The 18,688-nt window shown below is 38.6% G+C and overlaps 1 protein-coding gene across 2 annotated transcripts in view; it reads right to left on the bottom strand.

Moving 5' to 3' along the window:
* The window catches only part of UMPS (uridine monophosphate synthetase), a 32,478-nt gene that overhangs the window by 3,530 nt on the left and 10,260 nt on the right, over positions 1–18,688 (bottom strand). Inside the window, exons 3-6 of one of the 2 annotated variants that reach the window (XR_006207563.1) lie at positions 17,474–18,151; positions 14,956–15,131; positions 13,200–13,314; positions 11,576–11,763 (exon numbers count right to left, since the gene is read on the bottom strand). Coding sequence is in view for 1 of the 2 variants with exons in the window: in XM_007098287.3 (XP_007098349.1) it covers positions 13,200–13,314; positions 14,956–15,131; positions 17,474–18,151 (969 nt within the window). In the remaining variant the exon portion in view is untranslated. The remainder of the gene's footprint in view (positions 1–11,575; positions 11,764–13,199; positions 13,315–14,955; positions 15,132–17,473; positions 18,152–18,688) is intronic. The other variant, XM_007098287.3, reaches the window with a different exon arrangement.

Raw genomic sequence — 18,688 nt, 5'->3', positions numbered from 1 at the left:
TTTTTTTTTTTTTTACAAATTGAAGGTTTGAGGCAACCTTGTATTCAACAAGTCTATTGACCTGATTTTTCCAATAGCCTGTGCTTACTTTGTATCTCTATCACATGTTCGTACTTGTCACAATATTTCAAACTTTTTCATCATTGTTATAGTAATCTGTGATCAGAGATCTTTGATGTTACTAACATAACTGTTGTGGGGCACAACAGACTGCCCATATATGATGGTGAAATTAGTAAATGTGTGTTCTGACTGCTCCACCAGCATCTCTCTCCCTCTTCTTGTGCCTCCCTATTCTCTGGGACACAGCAATATTGAAATCAGGCCAGTTAATAACCCTACATGGCCTCTTAAGTGTTCAAGTGAAAGGATGAGTTGCATGTCTCTCATTTTGAATCAAAAGCTAGAAATGACTAAGAACAGCAAGGAAGTCATGTCAGAAGTCAAGGCAGGCTGAAAACTAGTCCTCGTGCACCAAACAGCAAAGCTGTGAATGCAAAGGAAAAATTCTTGAAGTAATTTCTTGAAGTAAAAGTGCTACTCTACCGAACACATGAAAGATAAGCAACACCACCTTATTGCTGATATGGAGAAAGTTTTAGTGATTTGGATCAAAGACTGAACCAGCCCTTAAGCCAAAGCCTTATCCAGGGCAAGGCCCTAACTCTCTTCAATTCTATGAAGGCTGAGAGAGGTGAGGAACCTTCAGAAGAAAAGCTGGAAGCTAGCAGAGGTTGGCCCATGAGGTTTTAAGGAAAGAAGCCGTCTCCATAGCATAAAGTACAAGGTGAAGAGGCAGGTGCTGATGTAGAAGCTGCAACAAGTTATCCAGAAGATCTAGCTCAGGTAATCAATAATTCATTAATTAGTGAAGGTGGCTACACTAAGCAACAGATTTTCCATGTAGATGAAACAGCTTTCTTTTGGAAGATGCCATTTAGGACTTTCATAGTTAGAAGTTAATACCTGGCTTCAAAGTTTCAAAGTTTGTTGGGTGCTGATGTAGTCTGTGACTTTAACCTGAAGACCATGCTTATTTACCATTCTGAAAAATCCTAGGGTCCTTAAGAATTATGCTAAATCTTCTCTGCCTATGCTCTATAATGGGACAAAGACTGGATGACTGCACATTTGTTTACAACATGGTTCACTGAGTATTTTAAGCCCACTGTTAAGACCTGCTCAGAAAAAAAGATTCCTTTCCAAAAATCACTGCTTACTGACAATGTACTTGATTTCCTAAGAGCTCTGTTGGAGAGGTACAATGACATCAATGTCATCATGCCTGCTAATACAATATCCATTCTAAATCCATAGATCAAGTGGTAATTTCAAATTTCAAGTCTTATTATTTAAGAAATAGGTCTTATAAAGCTATAGCTGCTACAGACAGTGATTCCTCTGATGGAAAGTACACTGAAAATCTTCTGGAAAGGATTCACCATTCTAGCTGCCATTAAGAACATTTGTGATTCATGGAAAGAGGTCAAAATACCAGCATTCACAGGCTCTAACCCTGATGGATGACCTTGTGGGCTCAAGACTCCAGTGGAGGAAGTAACTATAGATGTAGTAGAAACACCAAGAGATCTAGAATTAGAAGTGGAGCCTGAAGAGGCAACTGAATTGCTGCAGTTTCCGGATAAAACTATAACACATGACACTTCTAAGAAAATTTTTTTAAATGTATGTTTATTTTTGAGAGAGAGAGGGGGGCGGGCAGAAAGAGAGGGAGACACAGAATCTGTAGCAGGCTCCAGGCTCTGAGCTGTCAGCACAGAGCCCGACATGGGGCTTGAACTCACAAACCAAGAGATCATGACTTGAGCTGAAGTCAGACGCTCAACCGACCGAGCCACCCAGGCGCCCCGTTACTTGCTTCTAATGGACGAGCAAAGACATGGTTTCTGGAAATGGAAACTACTCTTGGTGAAGATGCTGTGAAGACTGTTGTAAGGACAACAAAGGATTCAGAATATTACCTCAACTTAGTTGATCAAGCAATGGCAGGGTTTGAAAGGACTGACACCAATTTTTAGTGGTTAAAAATGCTATCAAACAGCACTGCATGCTCCAGAGAGCATGCAGAGAGCATTGTTCATGAAAGAGTCCATCAACTTACTTCACTGCTGTCTTATTTTTAAAAATTGCCACAGCTACCCTAATGCTCAACAACCACCACCATCACTCAGCAGCCATCAACATCATGGCAAGACTCTGCACCAGCAAAAAGATTGCAACTTGCTAAAAGCTCAGATAGCGGTTAGCTTTTCAGCAATAAAATATTTTTATTTAAAAAAATTTTTTTAATGTTTATGTATTTTTGAGAGAGAGACAGAGCATGAGCGGGGTAGGGGCAGAGAGAGAGAGACACAGAATCCGAAGCAGGCTCCAGGCTCTGAGCTGCCAGCACAGAGCCTGACAGGGGGCTCGAACTCACAAACTGTGAAATCATGACCTGGAACGAAGTCGGAGGCTTAACTGACTGAGCCACCCAGGCGCTCCTGCAATAAAATATTTTTAGAGGCGCCCCGGTGGTTCAGTCAGTTAAGCATCTGACTTCGGCTCAGGTCATATCTCGTGGTCTGTGAGTTCGAGCCCCGCGTCAGGCTCTGTGCTGACAGCTCAGAGCCTGGAGCCTGTTTCGGATTCTCTCTCTCTGACCCTCCCCCGTTCATGCTCTGTCTCTCTCAAAAATAAACGTTAAAAAAATTAAAAGTATTGTTAAAGTATGTACTTTGTTGTTTTAGACATAAAGCTACTGCACACTTAATACTCTACAGTATAAACACAACTTTTATATGCACTGCGAAACCAAAAGCTTCACTTGGCTTGCTTTATTGGCAATATTTACTTTATTGGCACTATTTATTGCACTGGTTTGGAACTGAAGCCACACTATCTCTGAAGTATTCCTGTGTATAGTATCATGTCATCTGCAACTACTGAGTTTTACTTTCTTTCCTTTTCAATTTAGATGACTTTTATTTTTCTTGCCTAAATGCTGTCAGCAGGACTTCCAATGCTATGATGAATATTTTTTTATTGAGGTATAACTGACATATAACATTAGTTTCAGGTGTACAAAATTAATGATTTGGTATTTGTATACACTGCCAAATCATCACATTGACTACCTGACAATTATCACCTTAATTACAAAAAAAATTTTTTTTCTGTGATAAGAATTAAGACTCTCTTAGCAACTTTCCAATATGAAATACAGTATTACTAATTATAGTCACCATGCTGTACATTACATCCCTGTGACTTATTTTATAACTGGAAGTATGCACCTTCGACACCCTTCACCCATTTCACCTACTTCCTACCCCAGCCTCTGGCAACCACTAGTCTATTCTTTTTATCTATGAAACTTGTTCTAGTATTATACTCCACATACAAGTGAGATCATATGGTATCTGTCATTCTCTGACTTATTTCATTTTGCATAATGCCCTCAAGGTCCATCCATGTTGTCACAAATGGCAAAATTTCATTATTTTTATGTCATAATATTTCATTGTGTGTATATATATTCCATGGTGTACACACACGCACACACACACACACACACACACGTATACATCTCTATTCATCCATTGACACTTAGGTTATTTCCATATCTTGGCTATTATAAATACTGCTGCAATGAATATGGGGGTACACATATCATTTTGAGTTAGTGTTTTGTTTTCCTTGGATTAATAGCCAGAAGTGGAATTAATGGGTCAGATAGTTCTTTTTTTAAATTTTTTTAAATTTTTATTTTTTTAATTTATATCCAAGTTTAGTTAGCATATAGTGCAACAATTTCAGGAGTAGATTCCTTAATGTCCCTTATCCTTTTAGCCCACCCCCCTTCCCACAACCCCTCCACTAACCTGTTTGTTTTCCATATTTAAGAGTCTTTTATGGTTTGTCCCCCTCCCTGTTTTTATATTGTTTTTGTTTCCCTTCCCTTATGTTCATCTGTTTTGTCTCTTAAAGTCCTCATATGAGTGAAGTCATATGATTTTTGTCTTTCTCTGACTAATTTCACTTAGCACAATACCCTCCAGTTCCATCCACGTCGTTGCAAATGGCAAGATTTCGTTCTTTTTCATTGCCGAGTAACACTCCGTATACACCACATCTTCTTTATCCATTCATCCATCAATGGACATTTGGGCTCTTTCCATACTTTGGCTATTGATAGTGCTGCTATAAACACTGGGGTGCATGTACCCCTTCAAAACAGCACACCTGTATCCCTTGGATAAATACCTACTAGTGCAACTGCTGGGTCATAGGGTAGTTCTATTTTTAATTTTTTGAGGAACCTCCATACTGTTTTCCAGAGTGGCTGCACCAGTTTGTGTTCCTACGCAGTGCAAAAGAGATCCTCTTTCTCCGCATCCTCACCAATATCTGTTGTTGCCTGAGTTAATGTTAGCCATTCTGATTGGTGTAAGGTGGTATTTCCTTGTGGTTTTGATTTGTATTTCCGATGATGAGTGATGTTGAGCATTTTTTCATGTGTCGGTTGGCCATCTGGAGGTCTTCTTTGGAGAAGTGTCTATTCATGTCTTTTGCCCATTTCTTCACTGGCTTGTTTAGTTTTTGGGTGTTGAGTTTGAGAAGCCCTTTATAGACTTTGGATACTAACTCTTTATCTGATAGGTCATTTGCAAATATCTTCTCCCATTCTGTCGGTTGCCTTTTAGTTTTGCTGACTGTTCCCTTTGCTGTGCAGAAGTTTTTTACTTTGATGAGGTCCCAATAGTTCATTTTTGCTTTTGTTTCCCTTGCCTCTGGAGACATGTTGAATAAGAAGTTGCTGCAGCCAAGATCAAAGAGGTTTCTGCCTGCTTTCTCCTTGAGGATTTTGGTGGCTTCCTGTCTTACATTGAGGTCTTTGATCCATTTTGAGTTTATTTTTGTGTATGGTGTAAGAAAGTGGTCCAGGTTCATTCTTCCACGTCGTGTCCAGTTTTCCCAGTACCACTTGCTAAAGAGACTGTTTTTATTCCATTGAATATTCTCTCCTGCTTTGTCAAAGATTAGTTGGCCATACGTTTGTGGATCCATTTCTGGGTTCTCTATTCTGTTCCATTGATCTCAGTGTCTATTCTTCTGCCAGTACCATACTGTCTTGATGATTACAGCTTTGTAATACAGCTTGAAGTCTGGGATTGTGATGCCTCCTGCTTTGGTTTTCTTTTTCAAGATTGCTTTGGCTATTTGGGGTCTTCTCTGGTTCCATACAAATTTTAGGATTGTTTGTTCTAGCTCTGTGAAGAATGCTGGTGTTATCTTGATAGGTATTGCATTGAATATGTAGATTGCCTTGGGTAGTATTGACATATATATATATATATATATATATATATATATATATATATATATTTTTTAATCTTTATTTATTTTTGAGATAGAGTAAGAGCAGGGGAGGAACAGAGAGAGAGAGAGGGAGACACAGAAGCAGAAGCAGGCTCCCTGCTCCGAGCTGATTGACATATATTTTTAACTTTTTGTGGAAGTTTCACATGGTTTTCCATGTTGGCTATACCAATTTACATACCACCAATAGCGCACAAGGGTTCCCTTTTCTCCACAGCCTTACCAACACTTCTCGTCTTTTTGATAGTAGCCAATCTGACAGGTGTGAGGTGATATCTCACTGTGGTTTTGATTTGCATTTCCCTGATTAGTGATGTTAAGCATCTGTTCATGTTGGCCATCTGTGTAAAATGCCTTTTCTGATCTTCTGCCTATTTTTTAATTGGATTATTTTTTTGGCTATTGATGTACATGATGAGTTTAATATATGTTTTGGGTGCTAACACTTTATCAGATATATGATTAGTGAATATTTCCTCCCATTTAGTAAGCTGCTTTTTAACTTTGTTTATGATTTCCTTTGCTGTACAGAATAGTTTAATATCGTTCCACTTATTTTTGCTTTTCTTGCTTTTAGTTTTGGTGTCAGATTAGAAAAATCACTGCCAACACTGATGTCAAGGAGCTTATCACCTATGTTTTCTTCCAGGAATTTTATGGTTTCAAGCCTTATTTCAAGTCTTTAATCCATTTTGTATTAATTTCTGTGTATGGTATAAGACAGTGACACAGTTACATCCTTTTGCCTGTCCAGTTTTCTCAACACCATTTTATTATTTTTTTAAATTTTTTAAAATTTATATCCAAATTAATTAGCATATAGTGAAACAATGATTTCAGGAGTAGATTCCTTAATGCCCCTTACCCACTTAGCCAATCCCCCCTCCCACAACCCCTCCAGTAACCCTCAGTTTGTTCTCCATATTTATGAGTCTCGTCTGTTTTGTCCCCCTCCCTGTTTTTATATTATTTTTGCTTCCCTTACGTTCATCTGTTTTGTCTGAAGTCTTCATATGAGTGAAGTCATATGATTTTTGTCTTTCTCTAATTTCACTTAGCATAATACCCTCCAGTTCCATCCATGTAGTTGCAAATGGCAAGATTTCATTCTTTTTGATTGCCGAGTAATACTCCATTGTGTATATATATATATATATATATGTATATACATATATGTATATATATATATATATATATACATATATATATATACATATATATATATATACATATATATATATATATACACCACATCTTCTTTATCCATTCATCCATCGATGGACACTTGGGCTCTTTCCATACTTTGGCTATTGTTGATAGTGCTACTATATAAACATGGGGGTGTATGTGTCCCTTTGAAACAGCACACCTGTATCCCATGGATAAATGCCTAGTGCAATTGCTAGGTCATAGGGTAGTTCTATTTTTAATTTTTTGAGGAACCTCCATACTGTTTTCCAGAGTGGCTGCACCAGCTTGCATTCCCACCAACAATGCAAAAGAGATCCTCTTTCTCTGCATCCTCGCCAACATCTGTTTCTCAACACCATTTTATTGAAGAGACTGTCCTTTCCCCATTGTATATTCTTAGCTCCTTTGTCATAAATCAATTGATCATATTTGCATGGGTTTATTTCTGGGCTCTCTTCTGTATTCCACTGATCATTGTGTCTGTTTTTAAACCACTACCATACTGTTTTGATTACTATAGCTTTGTAATTATAGTTTGAAATCAGGGAGTGTGAAACCTCTAATTTTGTTCTTTTTTCTCTAGATTGCTTTGGCTATTTGGGATCTTTTTTGATTCTATACAAGTACTAGGGTAGTTTATTTTACTTCAGTGAAAAATCTCACTGGAATTTTGATAGGGAGTGCACTGAATCTGTTGATATATTTTGAGTAGTATGGACATTTTAACAATATTAATTCTTTCAATTCATGTGCATGAGTATCTTTCCATTTATTTGTATCTTCTTCAGTTCTTTCATCAATGTCTTACATTTTTCAGTATACAGGCCTTCAACTTCTTTGGTTAAATTTATTCCTAGGTATTTTATTCTTTTTAATGCCATTGTAAATGCGATGCTCTTAATTTCCCTTTCTGACAGGATATTAAGTGCAGAGAATGCAAGATTTTTGTATCCTGCAACTTGACTGAATTCGTTTATTAGTTCTAACCTGTTTTTGGTGGTCTTTCAGGGTTTTCTATATAATATCATATAATCTGCAAATAGTAACTGACAGCTTCACATCTTCATTTCCAATTTGGATGACTTTTGTTTCTTTTTTCTGACTAATTTCTGTGGGTAGGACTTCTATCTAGTACTATGTCGAATAAGAGTGGTAAGAGTGGGCATCCAAGTCTTGTTCCTGATTTAAGAGGGCAAGTTTTTATCTTTCCACTGCTGAATACAATGTTAGCTGTAGGCCTGTCATCCATGGCCTTTATTATGTTGAGGTATGTTCCCTCTATAGCCACCTTAGGCCTTTATCATAAATGGATACTGAATTTTGTCAAATGCTCTTTCGGCATGTGTTGAGATGATCATATGATTTTTACCCTTCATTTTGTTAATGTAGTATATCACACTGATTTGCAGAAGCTGAACCATCCCTGTGTCCTTAGAATTCCAGCTGACCATGGTGCATAATCCATTTAAGATATCACTGAATTCAGTTTGCTCTTTTGTCGAGGATTTTTGCATCTATGTTCATCAGGAATATATTGGCTTTTAATTTTCTGTTCTTGTGGCATTCTTATCTGGTTTTGGTGTTTAAGACTTATTATGTGGCCTACCATGCTATCTACCCTGAAGAATGTTCCATGTGCACTTGAGAAAAACCTCTATTCTGCTTTTGGACCGAATGTTCTGTATATATCTGTTAAGTCCATCTCATCTAATGTGTTGTTTTAAGCTGATGTTCCTTTACTGGCTTTCTGTTTGGATGGTCTATCTACTGATGTGAGATATTAAAATTCCCTACTATTCTTGTATTACTAGTTCTCCCTCTAGGCCTATTGATATTTGCTTTATATATTTAGGTGCTCCTATGCCAGATGCAAAAAGATTTACAAATGTTACATCCTCTTGTTGGAATGACTCCTTTATCATGTAATGCCTTAGTCTGTCTCTCATTAGTCATTGTTTGAAAGTCTATTTGGTCTGATAAGGGTCTATTTCTTTTGGTTTCCATTTGCATGGAATATCTTCCCCATCTCTTTATTTTCAGTCTATGTATGAAGTGAGTTCTTATACTTTGCTTCTACCTGAATGGAGTCTTTTATAGCCGGCACAAGGATAGGCCTGGTTTTTAAAATCCATTCAGCCACTCTGTCTTTTGACTGGAAAATTTAGTCCATTTAAAGTAATTATTGTTAAGGGGAGCCTTGGTGGTTCAGTCACTTGAGCATCCAACTCTTGATTTTGGCTCGGGTCACAATCCCAGAGTCGTGGGATCGAGCCCTGCATAAGGCTCCGTGCAGAGCATGGATTCTCTCTTCCTCTCCCCCACACTCTAATACATACATACATAAAATAATTCTTGTTAGGTATATACTTTTTGCCATTTCGTTAAATTGTTTTCTGGCTGCTCTCTGTTCTTCTCTTGCTCTCTTCCTCTGTAATTTGATGACTTTCTTAAGTGGTATGCTTGGATTTCTTTATCCTGTGCATCTAATTAAGGATGTGTTTTGTTGTTACAATAAGGCTTACATTTAACAACTTACATCTATTTTAACAAATTACGTTTGACAGCATTCTAAAGCTCTACATTTTTGGGGGGTGTCTGGGTGGCTCAGGTCATGATCTCACGGTTTGTGAGTTCAAGCCCCACATCAGGCTCTGCCCTAACAATGTGGAACCTGCTTGGGATTTTCTCTTTTTCCCTCTCTCTGCCCCTCCCCCGCTTGTGCTCTCTCTCAAAATAAACTCAAAAATAATAATAATAATAAAGCTCTACATTTTTATTCCCTTTCACATTTTCAATATCACATTTTATCTTATAATTGTAACTACAAGAATTAAAGAATATTTTTTTATTACTTTTGTCTTTTAACTTAAAAGGGATTAATCTAGGGGCACCTGGGTAGCTCAGTCGGTTAAGCATCTGACTCCTGATTTTGGCTCAGGTCACAATCTCACAGTTTGTGAGTTTGAGCCCTGCATCAGGCTCTGTACTATGTCAGCATGGAGACTGCTTGGAATTCTCTCTTACCCCTATCCCACTCATGCTCACTCTCTCTCAAATAAATAATTCCTTTTAATAAGTTCATTTAATCTACTTCTATTTGCCTTTCCAGTGAGATTTATTCTTTCATAGGTTTTCTTGTTACCAATTAGCATCCTTTTGTTTCAGCTTAAAAAAACCCCTTTAATAGTTTCTTATAAGGCTGGTTTAGGGATGATGAACTTCTCTGTTAGCTTTTGCTATTCTGGAAAACTCTCTTATACTTCAATTCCAAACTTTGCTGAGGAGAGTTCTTTGTTGGAAGATTTTTTTTCTTCAAGCACTTTGAATCTATCTCACCACTCTTCTGGCCTGCAGTTTCTGCTGAAAAATCTACAGATAATCTTTAATCTTATGGGGCTTCCCTTGTATACATACAAGGGAGTTGTTTTGCTCTTGCTGCTTTTAAGAGTCTTCCTGGTCTTTAACTTTTTTTTTACTTTTTTTCCTCCAAGTTTTTATTTAAATTCCAATTTAAAATCAAATATATATAGTGAATCCGAGTAAATAAGGGGAACGCCTTGGCAGCAGATGTAAAAATCAGGACACCAGGTATGTGTAAAAACTCCCTTCTGGGAGATACTGGTACTGTGCAGTGTAGTCAGGGGAAGAGCATGAAGATGGCGCTCACCAGTCTCTGTCCCCGACAAGTGTTGTAGTAGGCTCTCAAACATATGTGTTAAATTAGGTGCCTGCCCCTAGGGCAGCACATTAACAGTAGCAAATGAGCCTTTTTTTACTTAAAGTCTGGGCACCATCAGCTATCTCTGAGCCCTTTAAGAGACATTTCTAAGATTACTAAAGTAGGCTTCACCCCCAGTGCAGACCCCAATGTAGGGCCTGAACTTAAGACCCTGAGATCAAAACCTGAACTGAGATGAAGAGTTGGATGCTTAACTGACTAAGCCATCCACTAGCCTTATAGATATAAGCCCTGTTGGTTTACAAAACTGTGTCTCTTGGGTATAGGTCTTAAAAGTTGGGAGTACCTGATGTGCAATTCAACTCCTTCACTCCTCAGGGAGATGCTCCAAGTTTTGACTTCCCTCCTAAGTTTGCTTTATGGTGAGACTGAGTCCCAGCATCTCCTACCCACTTTGATGTGGTTTTCTTCTCATTTGCCACATACACAGTTCTTGCTCAGCCAGACATTAGGATTTTTTTCAGAGAAAATGTTCCATGCACAGCTGTAGACTCCGTGTGTTAGTGGGAGGAGGGGAGTTCAGGATCTTCCTACATCACCATCTTGAACCAGAGTCCCACATTTTTCTTTTTAAATTTTGTTGTTCTTGAACTCTTCTGCTAAATGGCTTATCTTTCAAATCCAAGATGCTTTAAATGTTCCTAAAAGCCTAGATCCTTTTTAGTCAAAGAATTAGGGCGGCTTATAATGAACATTAACAGTTGACAAGCATAGCACTGTGTGAAGTGCATTCTATACATCACTATCTCACGTAAGCCTCTCAACTGTAAGAGGTCAACGCTGTTATTATTCCCATTTAACCGGAAGAAGTGAAGTGACTTGTCCAAATATACATGGCTGCTAAATGGAAGGGCCAGAAATCCAAATCTGACTCAAAACATTTAGTGCAAAATTAAAATGCCAAAGTCGTCCACCACTAAGGCAGCTGTCGCAAACTTCAGTGAGTCATTCTGCTGCAGCCTGCTCTGTGGCAAATACAATCTGTAAAACCCCCAATACTTGTTAACCCCACGGATTCAGCCGCCATTCATTCACTTAACTGAATTTTCATTAGCCTATGAGTTTCTTCCTGATTAACTTTCTATAATGTTTTCTGCTTAAAGTACACAATTAAAAACAAACCACCAAACCCCCAAAAGGTGGCACCTTCCTTAAGTATGGTTGTATTATATAAAATAATTAACCTTGAAGGACCTAACAGGAATCCACTAGTCCTAGTATGTCAGGGTTTAAAAAGAAAACCAAGGTTTACCAAACTCATACCTTCAATCATCACGTTCTCATATTATCGTCTCAGTCACACCAACCCTTTCAACTGTTCTTATACAGCATATTGTTCACTCCTTCAACATTTATACGAGTATTTACAGACCATTTATGAAGCACAGGAGCATTGTGCTGGAGGATATGCAATCTTCAGAAAGAGTTCTCATCCTCAAGGAGTTTTTAGCCTAGAAGAATATTCCAGAAATACTCCACATGTGCAAAAATATATACAATAATGTTCACTGTTTGTACAACAGTCCAAATCTATCAACAGGGGAAATGGTTAAACAATTTTAGCCCAGTTATAACTAGGAAACACTATGTAGTTGTTAAAAGGTTAACTCTGGATGTAAAAATGTAATATAGCCACATATACAGAAAACATTCTCCTAAACTTTACCTGCATATGTGAGTATATACAAAGCCAAAGGTTTCGAAGGATACGTAACACACCAATTGGAGGGGAAAGCTAGACTGGGGAATGCAGGGTGCAAATGAAAGATGAGCATGATGTATACAAGAATGACTAATACAAAACCTACTTTGCTCACAATATTTTCACAGGTACCTTTTGAACACCTGACAAATTGCACTGAGGGGAGACAAGCACAGCTGTTGTCATTTTAAATAGTTTTGCTAACTAAGAAGAACCCTACTCATAGTTTCCAACTCCAACTTCTTAAGCCTAACCCATAAAGAAGGAAAGAGAGAGAAAACGGGATAGAATGAACTCCCCTACCTGTGATAAGCAATCTTTCTTGGACAAAAATCAATCCAGGAAAAATGTTTCTAGGTCATCATTTCTTCCCCATTCAAAACCAAAGCCATTTTACTGAGTCCCACAGGACATTTAAAAATGCATATTTTTATGGGGCGCCTGGGTGGCTCAGTCGGTTGAGCGTCCGACTTCAGCTCGGGTCATGATCTCACAGTCTGTGAGTTTGAGCCCCGTGTCGGGCTCTGTGCTGACAGCTCAGAGCCCGAAGCCTGTTTCAGATTCTGTGTCTCCCTCTCTCTCTCTCTGACCCTCCCCCATTCATGCTCTGTCTCTCTCTGTCTCAAAAATAAATAAACGTTAAAAAAAAATTTAAAAAAAAAAATGCATATTTTTATAACCCAGATCACTCCCTTCACTACAGACTGTGTTTGTCCTGTTTTTCCACTATAACTACTTTTCTCAGACTGCTGAAAGTGTTTTATGTTTGGGAGATGTGAAAGAACCATCTATCTCCACACTCAGAAGGCACAATACGCATTAACATGTCAACAGTTCTGCAAAGTCCTCTGACAAAGAAATAAATGTTGGATTTTGTTAGCTTAGAGCATTCTTCCTTGATCATAGAATACCTTTTATGGCAGCATATTCAGAACATTAGTTGGGATAGACTAAACTAAAATTATCAGTTTCTAGGCATATTTCAACAAAAAGTAACTCTAAACTTTCACCCTAAAATTAGCCTGCAAGTTATTTTGCACATCTAGGTCAGGATTACCAAGCCAAAGGGCTCATTCGTTACTGTTCTGGGCGAACAAGCTTTCTCTTTAGTAACTTTGTAATAACAAAATTTTATTGTGGGTAAAGAAGCATTTTGGAAAAACCATGACCAATAAACAGATTTACCTCCTGCTTCTAACTGAACTCCTGGAGTCAAGTGAAGAAATTCTGGTTTCATGCTTACTCGGGAGCCAGAGATAAAACCAACCACAAACTCAGAATGCTCTTCAGCCATTTTAACCTATAAGGAACGTAATACAGATTACAAGAAAGTAGTTAATTACACAGAGTAACAGCTCTACAAGTAAAAACTTGATTCTATTAACAATAAGAAACTTCTACTTTATATATGTCTTATCTCACCTGATATTAAACTCATTATATCTAAAACAAGTAATTTATGACTCTCTATATTTTATCTAATAAGACCCTGAGATAACCCTTTCTCCCAATTAATCATACCTTAAAAACATTACAGAATCCTATACCATGTGCATCTAAAATTGAGATGCTGCATGATCATGCTTGAGAACCCACCTACTTCTAAAAAGGGTATGTGGAAAGTACTCTAGAATACATTTATGATGATACGAAACCAAACTGAAGACTAATTCCTACCCACACGGGGTACTACTCCATATCCAGATACCTACCATATTGTCAAGGGCTAAAGAAATCTCATCTACGTTTGCCTATAACTGATCTCCACAATTTCTATAGCATTTCCTCACATTTATAGAAGGCTCTTCCATGAGGCTCATACTGTTCTATTCGTGCCACCAAGTATTCTCACCCATCAAGCCATGTCTTGTACTTGAGGCAGACCCAGAACCCCAGTGCCAAATATTAGCACTGATTCATGGACCCTCCGCTATGAGATCTGGGAAATCACATTTATGTTCAATATAGGGGTGAGGTTAAAACCTGGCCCGAGGGCCATGTGATTTCTTCAGAGTTCCAGTCTTTGAAATAATATAATAAATTCCCGCTTAAAAATTAACATTTTACTAAAATTTTATTACTTTTAAAAGTAATAGTCTTGAACATATTTATAAAGGAAGTTTGGTTTTTTTAATGATTACTTATTTTTTGAGAGAGAGAGAGAGAGAGAGACGGAGCACAAGCAGGGAGAAACAGAGAGAGAGGGACACGCAGAATCTGAAGCAGGCTCCAGGCTCTAAGCTGTCAGCACAGAGCCTGACGCGGGACTCGAACTCAAAGAATAGGAGATCATGATCTGAGCCAAAGCCAGACACAACTGACTGAGCTACCCAGGCACCCCTGTAAAGAAACTTTTTAACTAAATAATTATCCATTCAATTTTATTCTGGTGTGTAGGTGTAGGGGTTGGGTATTAACATGTAGTGTTATAAGAACTTTCAAAAATGGGGGAGTTACTGGAGAAAACAGTATGTCCGAACTCTAGTTTACAGCTTTCCCACCCAATACCAATCAATAGCAAAGACTGAAAAAGATAAAAGTACTTCATCTGGGCTGCTGTCATGAGAACGTGCATCTCTGTGGGACTTAGGGGATTCTGAGAAACTGCAAGTCTGGCAAGAAGCCCTTCAACTTCAACTCATGGCAAAATAGAAAAAAAAAAAAAACCAATTGTATCTTAAAGACCAAGAATAGGTAGATATTTAACCAAATATTTATATTTCAGTGTTTATATCTCTTAAGTGTCCACTACAAGACAGAAAATGCTATTATCAGGAAACTCTAGCCACCTAGCATTACTGTCACCCTAACAACACTTGATTTTTTTTTTTTTTAATTTGGCAGAGGTTCCATAAATCTTAAATGTCAGATGTTTTCTTCCCCTGTAACTTCTAGCACAACAGCCTGGGCCCCCTGTCACCCCAGCCATTTTGTCACTTACCGCTGCTGTCGTGTAGTTGCCTGTAGCCAAGGAGCCAGCAGAGCTCATTTCTGCAATGAGCAGGCACCCCCGGTGCAAAGGCAGGCCTACTTCTCTCAGGCCTCTCACGACCCCCGAACCAGGCACCACGTGAGCATTGACCAGATCTGCCCAAGAAGCTATTTTAAAGATACCACCTAAGAAGGCAAAAAAAATAAAAAAAAAAAAGAAAAATGTAAGTTTTCAAATAAAAACCACTAACTTTTTGCCCAACCAACTACAGTAAGAAATAATCTTAAAGTAACATGCTAATGTCATAGTGAAGCACTTCAAAAATTTTAGTGCTCATCAGTGGACCTATGGTTCCATCTATGAAAAACTATTCACCTGGTAGCTGGCTAAAAGATCATAATGAGAAAAATGTCTTACAATTTCTGCACTTAGTTTATCAATAACACTAATTAAGACTGGTTTTCCTTGCAGGCTGACTTCTGACCACCAATAAAACCTATGTAATTAGAAATAGGACTCCAGGGGCACCTGGGCAGCTCAGACAGTTAAGCGTCCAATGCGTGATTTTGGCTCAGGTCATGATCTCATGGTTCGTGAGATAGACCCCTGCGTTGAGCTCAGTGCTGGCAGAGTAGACCTTGCCTAGGATTGTCTGCCCCTCCCCCACTCACTTTCTTTCTCTCTCTCTCTCTCACTCACTCACACTCACACACACACACACTAAATAAACTTAAAAAGAAAAAAGAAATGGGACTCCAGTGAAGATGGGCATTTGAGGCCAAAGATAGCAACATTCTGAAATTCCCCTGAAGATGACAAATTTTCATTCTGCAGGAATCTCTCAGCAACTTTACTATCTCTCAAAAGTTCTACTTGTTCCTTAGGTCTCTTAATTTCAGCAGGCAATTGTATTCATTTTAAAAACTGACAGCATGGGGCGCCTGGGTGGCTCGGTCGGTTAAGCGTCCGACTTCGGCTCAGGTCATGATCTCATGGTCCGTGGGTTCGAGCCCCGCGTCGGGCTCTGTGCTGACAGCTCAGAGCCTGGAGCCTGCTTCAGATCCTGTGTCTCCCTCTCTCTGTGACCCTCCCCCGTTCATGCTCTGTCTCTCTCTGTCTCAAAAATAAATAAACGTAAAAAAAAAAAAAAAAACTGACAGCAATACCCCTAATTGATTTCTGAAAAAACAGTATGTAAACGTGTCAAAACTAAGCAATGTGATGATAGAACATCTTTTTTTTTTTTTTTAAGTTTATCTATTTCACGCATGTACAAGAGAGAGAGAGAGAGCGAGAGCATGTGCACACAAGCGCACAAGTGGGGAGGGGTTAAGAGGGAGAGTAAGAATCCCAAGCAGGCTCCACACTGTCAGCAGAGAGCCCGATGTGTGGCTCAACCACAAATACTGAGCTCATGATCTGAGGTGAAATCAACAGTCAGACACTTAACCCACTGAGCCACCCAGGCACCCTTTTAAATTTTTTCAATGTTTATTATTTTTGAGAGAGACACACTGAGTGTGAGTGGGGAAGGGGCAGAGAGAGAGGGAGACACAGAATCCAAAGCAGGCTCCAGGCTCTGAGCTGTCAGCACACAGCCCGATGCAGGGCTCAAACCCATGAACCGGGAGATCATAACCTGAGCTGAGGTCGGACACTTGGACGCTAAACCGACTGGGCCACCCAGGCGCCCCAGTAGAACACCTTAAAGCACAGGAAGAAAGTCATACACAAATCTATCCCAAAGAAACAGCTTAAGCGCATACATGTTATTACTTTAAGAAAAATTGTTATCTCTAAAGATGCTGATAAGCATTAACCTTTTAATAGACATTTTATCCTATTATTTAAACAAAAAAAAGCTGTCATATACAATGACAGAAACTTGCATAAAATAATGGATAGAAATAGTTTTTCTTTCTCAACCAATATACCTGGCTTTGAGTTCCTATTTAACAACCAAAAAAGCACACCAACAGATCTTTTTTTGGCCAAAAGCAAATGTTACAACTTTACACTTCTATTTCATTGTTTCCCATACCTGCAATTTTCATTTTTCAAATATTTAGAACTAGGTGTGTTCTGCCAGGGCCAACATCTGTCATTTTTGTCTGCCTAGGACCTGCAGCCCCTTCTTCTGGCATCAGCACACCCATTTTCTATGGGGAAACTACCTTTGACCACACTCTGGTTCAAAAAATTTATAGTTAACAACCTCACATCACCAGAAGTGGGGCATATATTACCAAGCTCATAAAGGTATTCTATAACCCAGGCCTGAGTGATTACTTTGGGGTAGGAATGAGGAGTGTTGTCTACCTGAGAAAGAAGTCAAGAGAGAAGAAAGCAGAGCTAAAAAATGGCAAGAAGGCAAGTCCAAAGACTTGCACTTGAGCTCCTAGATCTAACCACGCTTAACAGACCGTTCTATGGCCGGACTCTGTGATGTGAGCCAGTGCATTTCCTTTAGTTCTTCAGACAGTTGGAGCTAAATTTGTATTTTTGTAGATTCCTAAATAATACTTACCTTCATACTGTTTTTTTACTGTATTTCCTATATCTGCAAACTTCCGGTCTTCAAATATTAAGAACTCGTGGCGTTTTGCCAGAGTTGTTAACTCCTTCATCACATCCAGAGTAAAATCATTCAAAATATCTACATGAGTCTTGAGCATGCAGATGCTGGGTCCTAAAGCATCAGCTAGCTGCAACAGCTCTCTAGACTCTGAAATATCTGCAGACAGACACAGATTAGTCTCTTTCTTTTGCATAAGCCTGAGAAGCTTCGCTGCAACTGGGTGGACCCTGGGCAGCTCTGCACGTGCACCAAAGCTGAGTTCTCCAGGAGCGGGAGCTTTGTTTACAGAACGGAGAGAACCATTATGACTAGCTGCTACAAAAACATTCTCCTGAATAAATCTCTTCACTCTCTCGACCATCTCAGCATCAATTTTTTTCTGTCGCTCGAGAATCTCCAGCATTTTGGACAATGTACACACTGAGTGAAGATGGATCCCATGTGCCTGCAACTTGTCTTTGCCTCCTTGCTCTCTGTCCAGCAGCACTATGGCATCAGTGACCTTCAAACCCTCCTTCTGAAGAACCTCAACAGTTTCCAGAACACTAGATCCACTGGTAACGACATCTTCAATGATCAAACAGGTTTCTCCTGGATTAACCGCCCCTTCTACAAGACGCTTAGTACCTAGGAAAAAAAAAACAATCATTTCAATTTAAAATTATATATTTCAGCCAACTCAAGACATATCTTACATTATAAATTTGGCATGTATTTATGAAGAGGTGGATGATCTAAATCTTATTTTCTGATAATCTACTTTAGAGCTACTTTAACTTTATTCCTGACAAACCTTCAATGAGCCATGACACCATTTTGTTCAGTGTCCCTGTATCTGAAAGTTGCCAAAGTTACATGTATAGAATATTTTCAGTAAAACTAGCAAATTACTTTATAGTGTAAATAGACCACTTAACATGTTCATGATCAAAATTTCAAATATGGGGTTTCTTAATGCAAGATAACCGACCTAGATCAAGAAGTTATGAAACAATAACCCAGTACCATCAATGAAATCATTGCTTTTTCTTCCATCAACAAACAAGTTCACTACTCAAGATCAACTAACTAGCCTTTTGAGAAATAAATTCATGAAAAAAAATATTCAGCAACCATTTAGATCACTACAACTTTACGAATATACAATGCAATGTGAGTGAATGT

The sequence above is a fragment of the Panthera tigris genome, chromosome C2, assembly GCF_018350195.1.
Source record: "Panthera tigris isolate Pti1 chromosome C2, P.tigris_Pti1_mat1.1, whole genome shotgun sequence".
NCBI classification, from domain to species: Eukaryota; Metazoa; Chordata; class Mammalia; order Carnivora; family Felidae; genus Panthera; species Panthera tigris.
The sequence above is the reverse complement of the archived record's forward strand: the minus strand, read 5'-3'. Positions and strand labels throughout refer to the sequence as shown.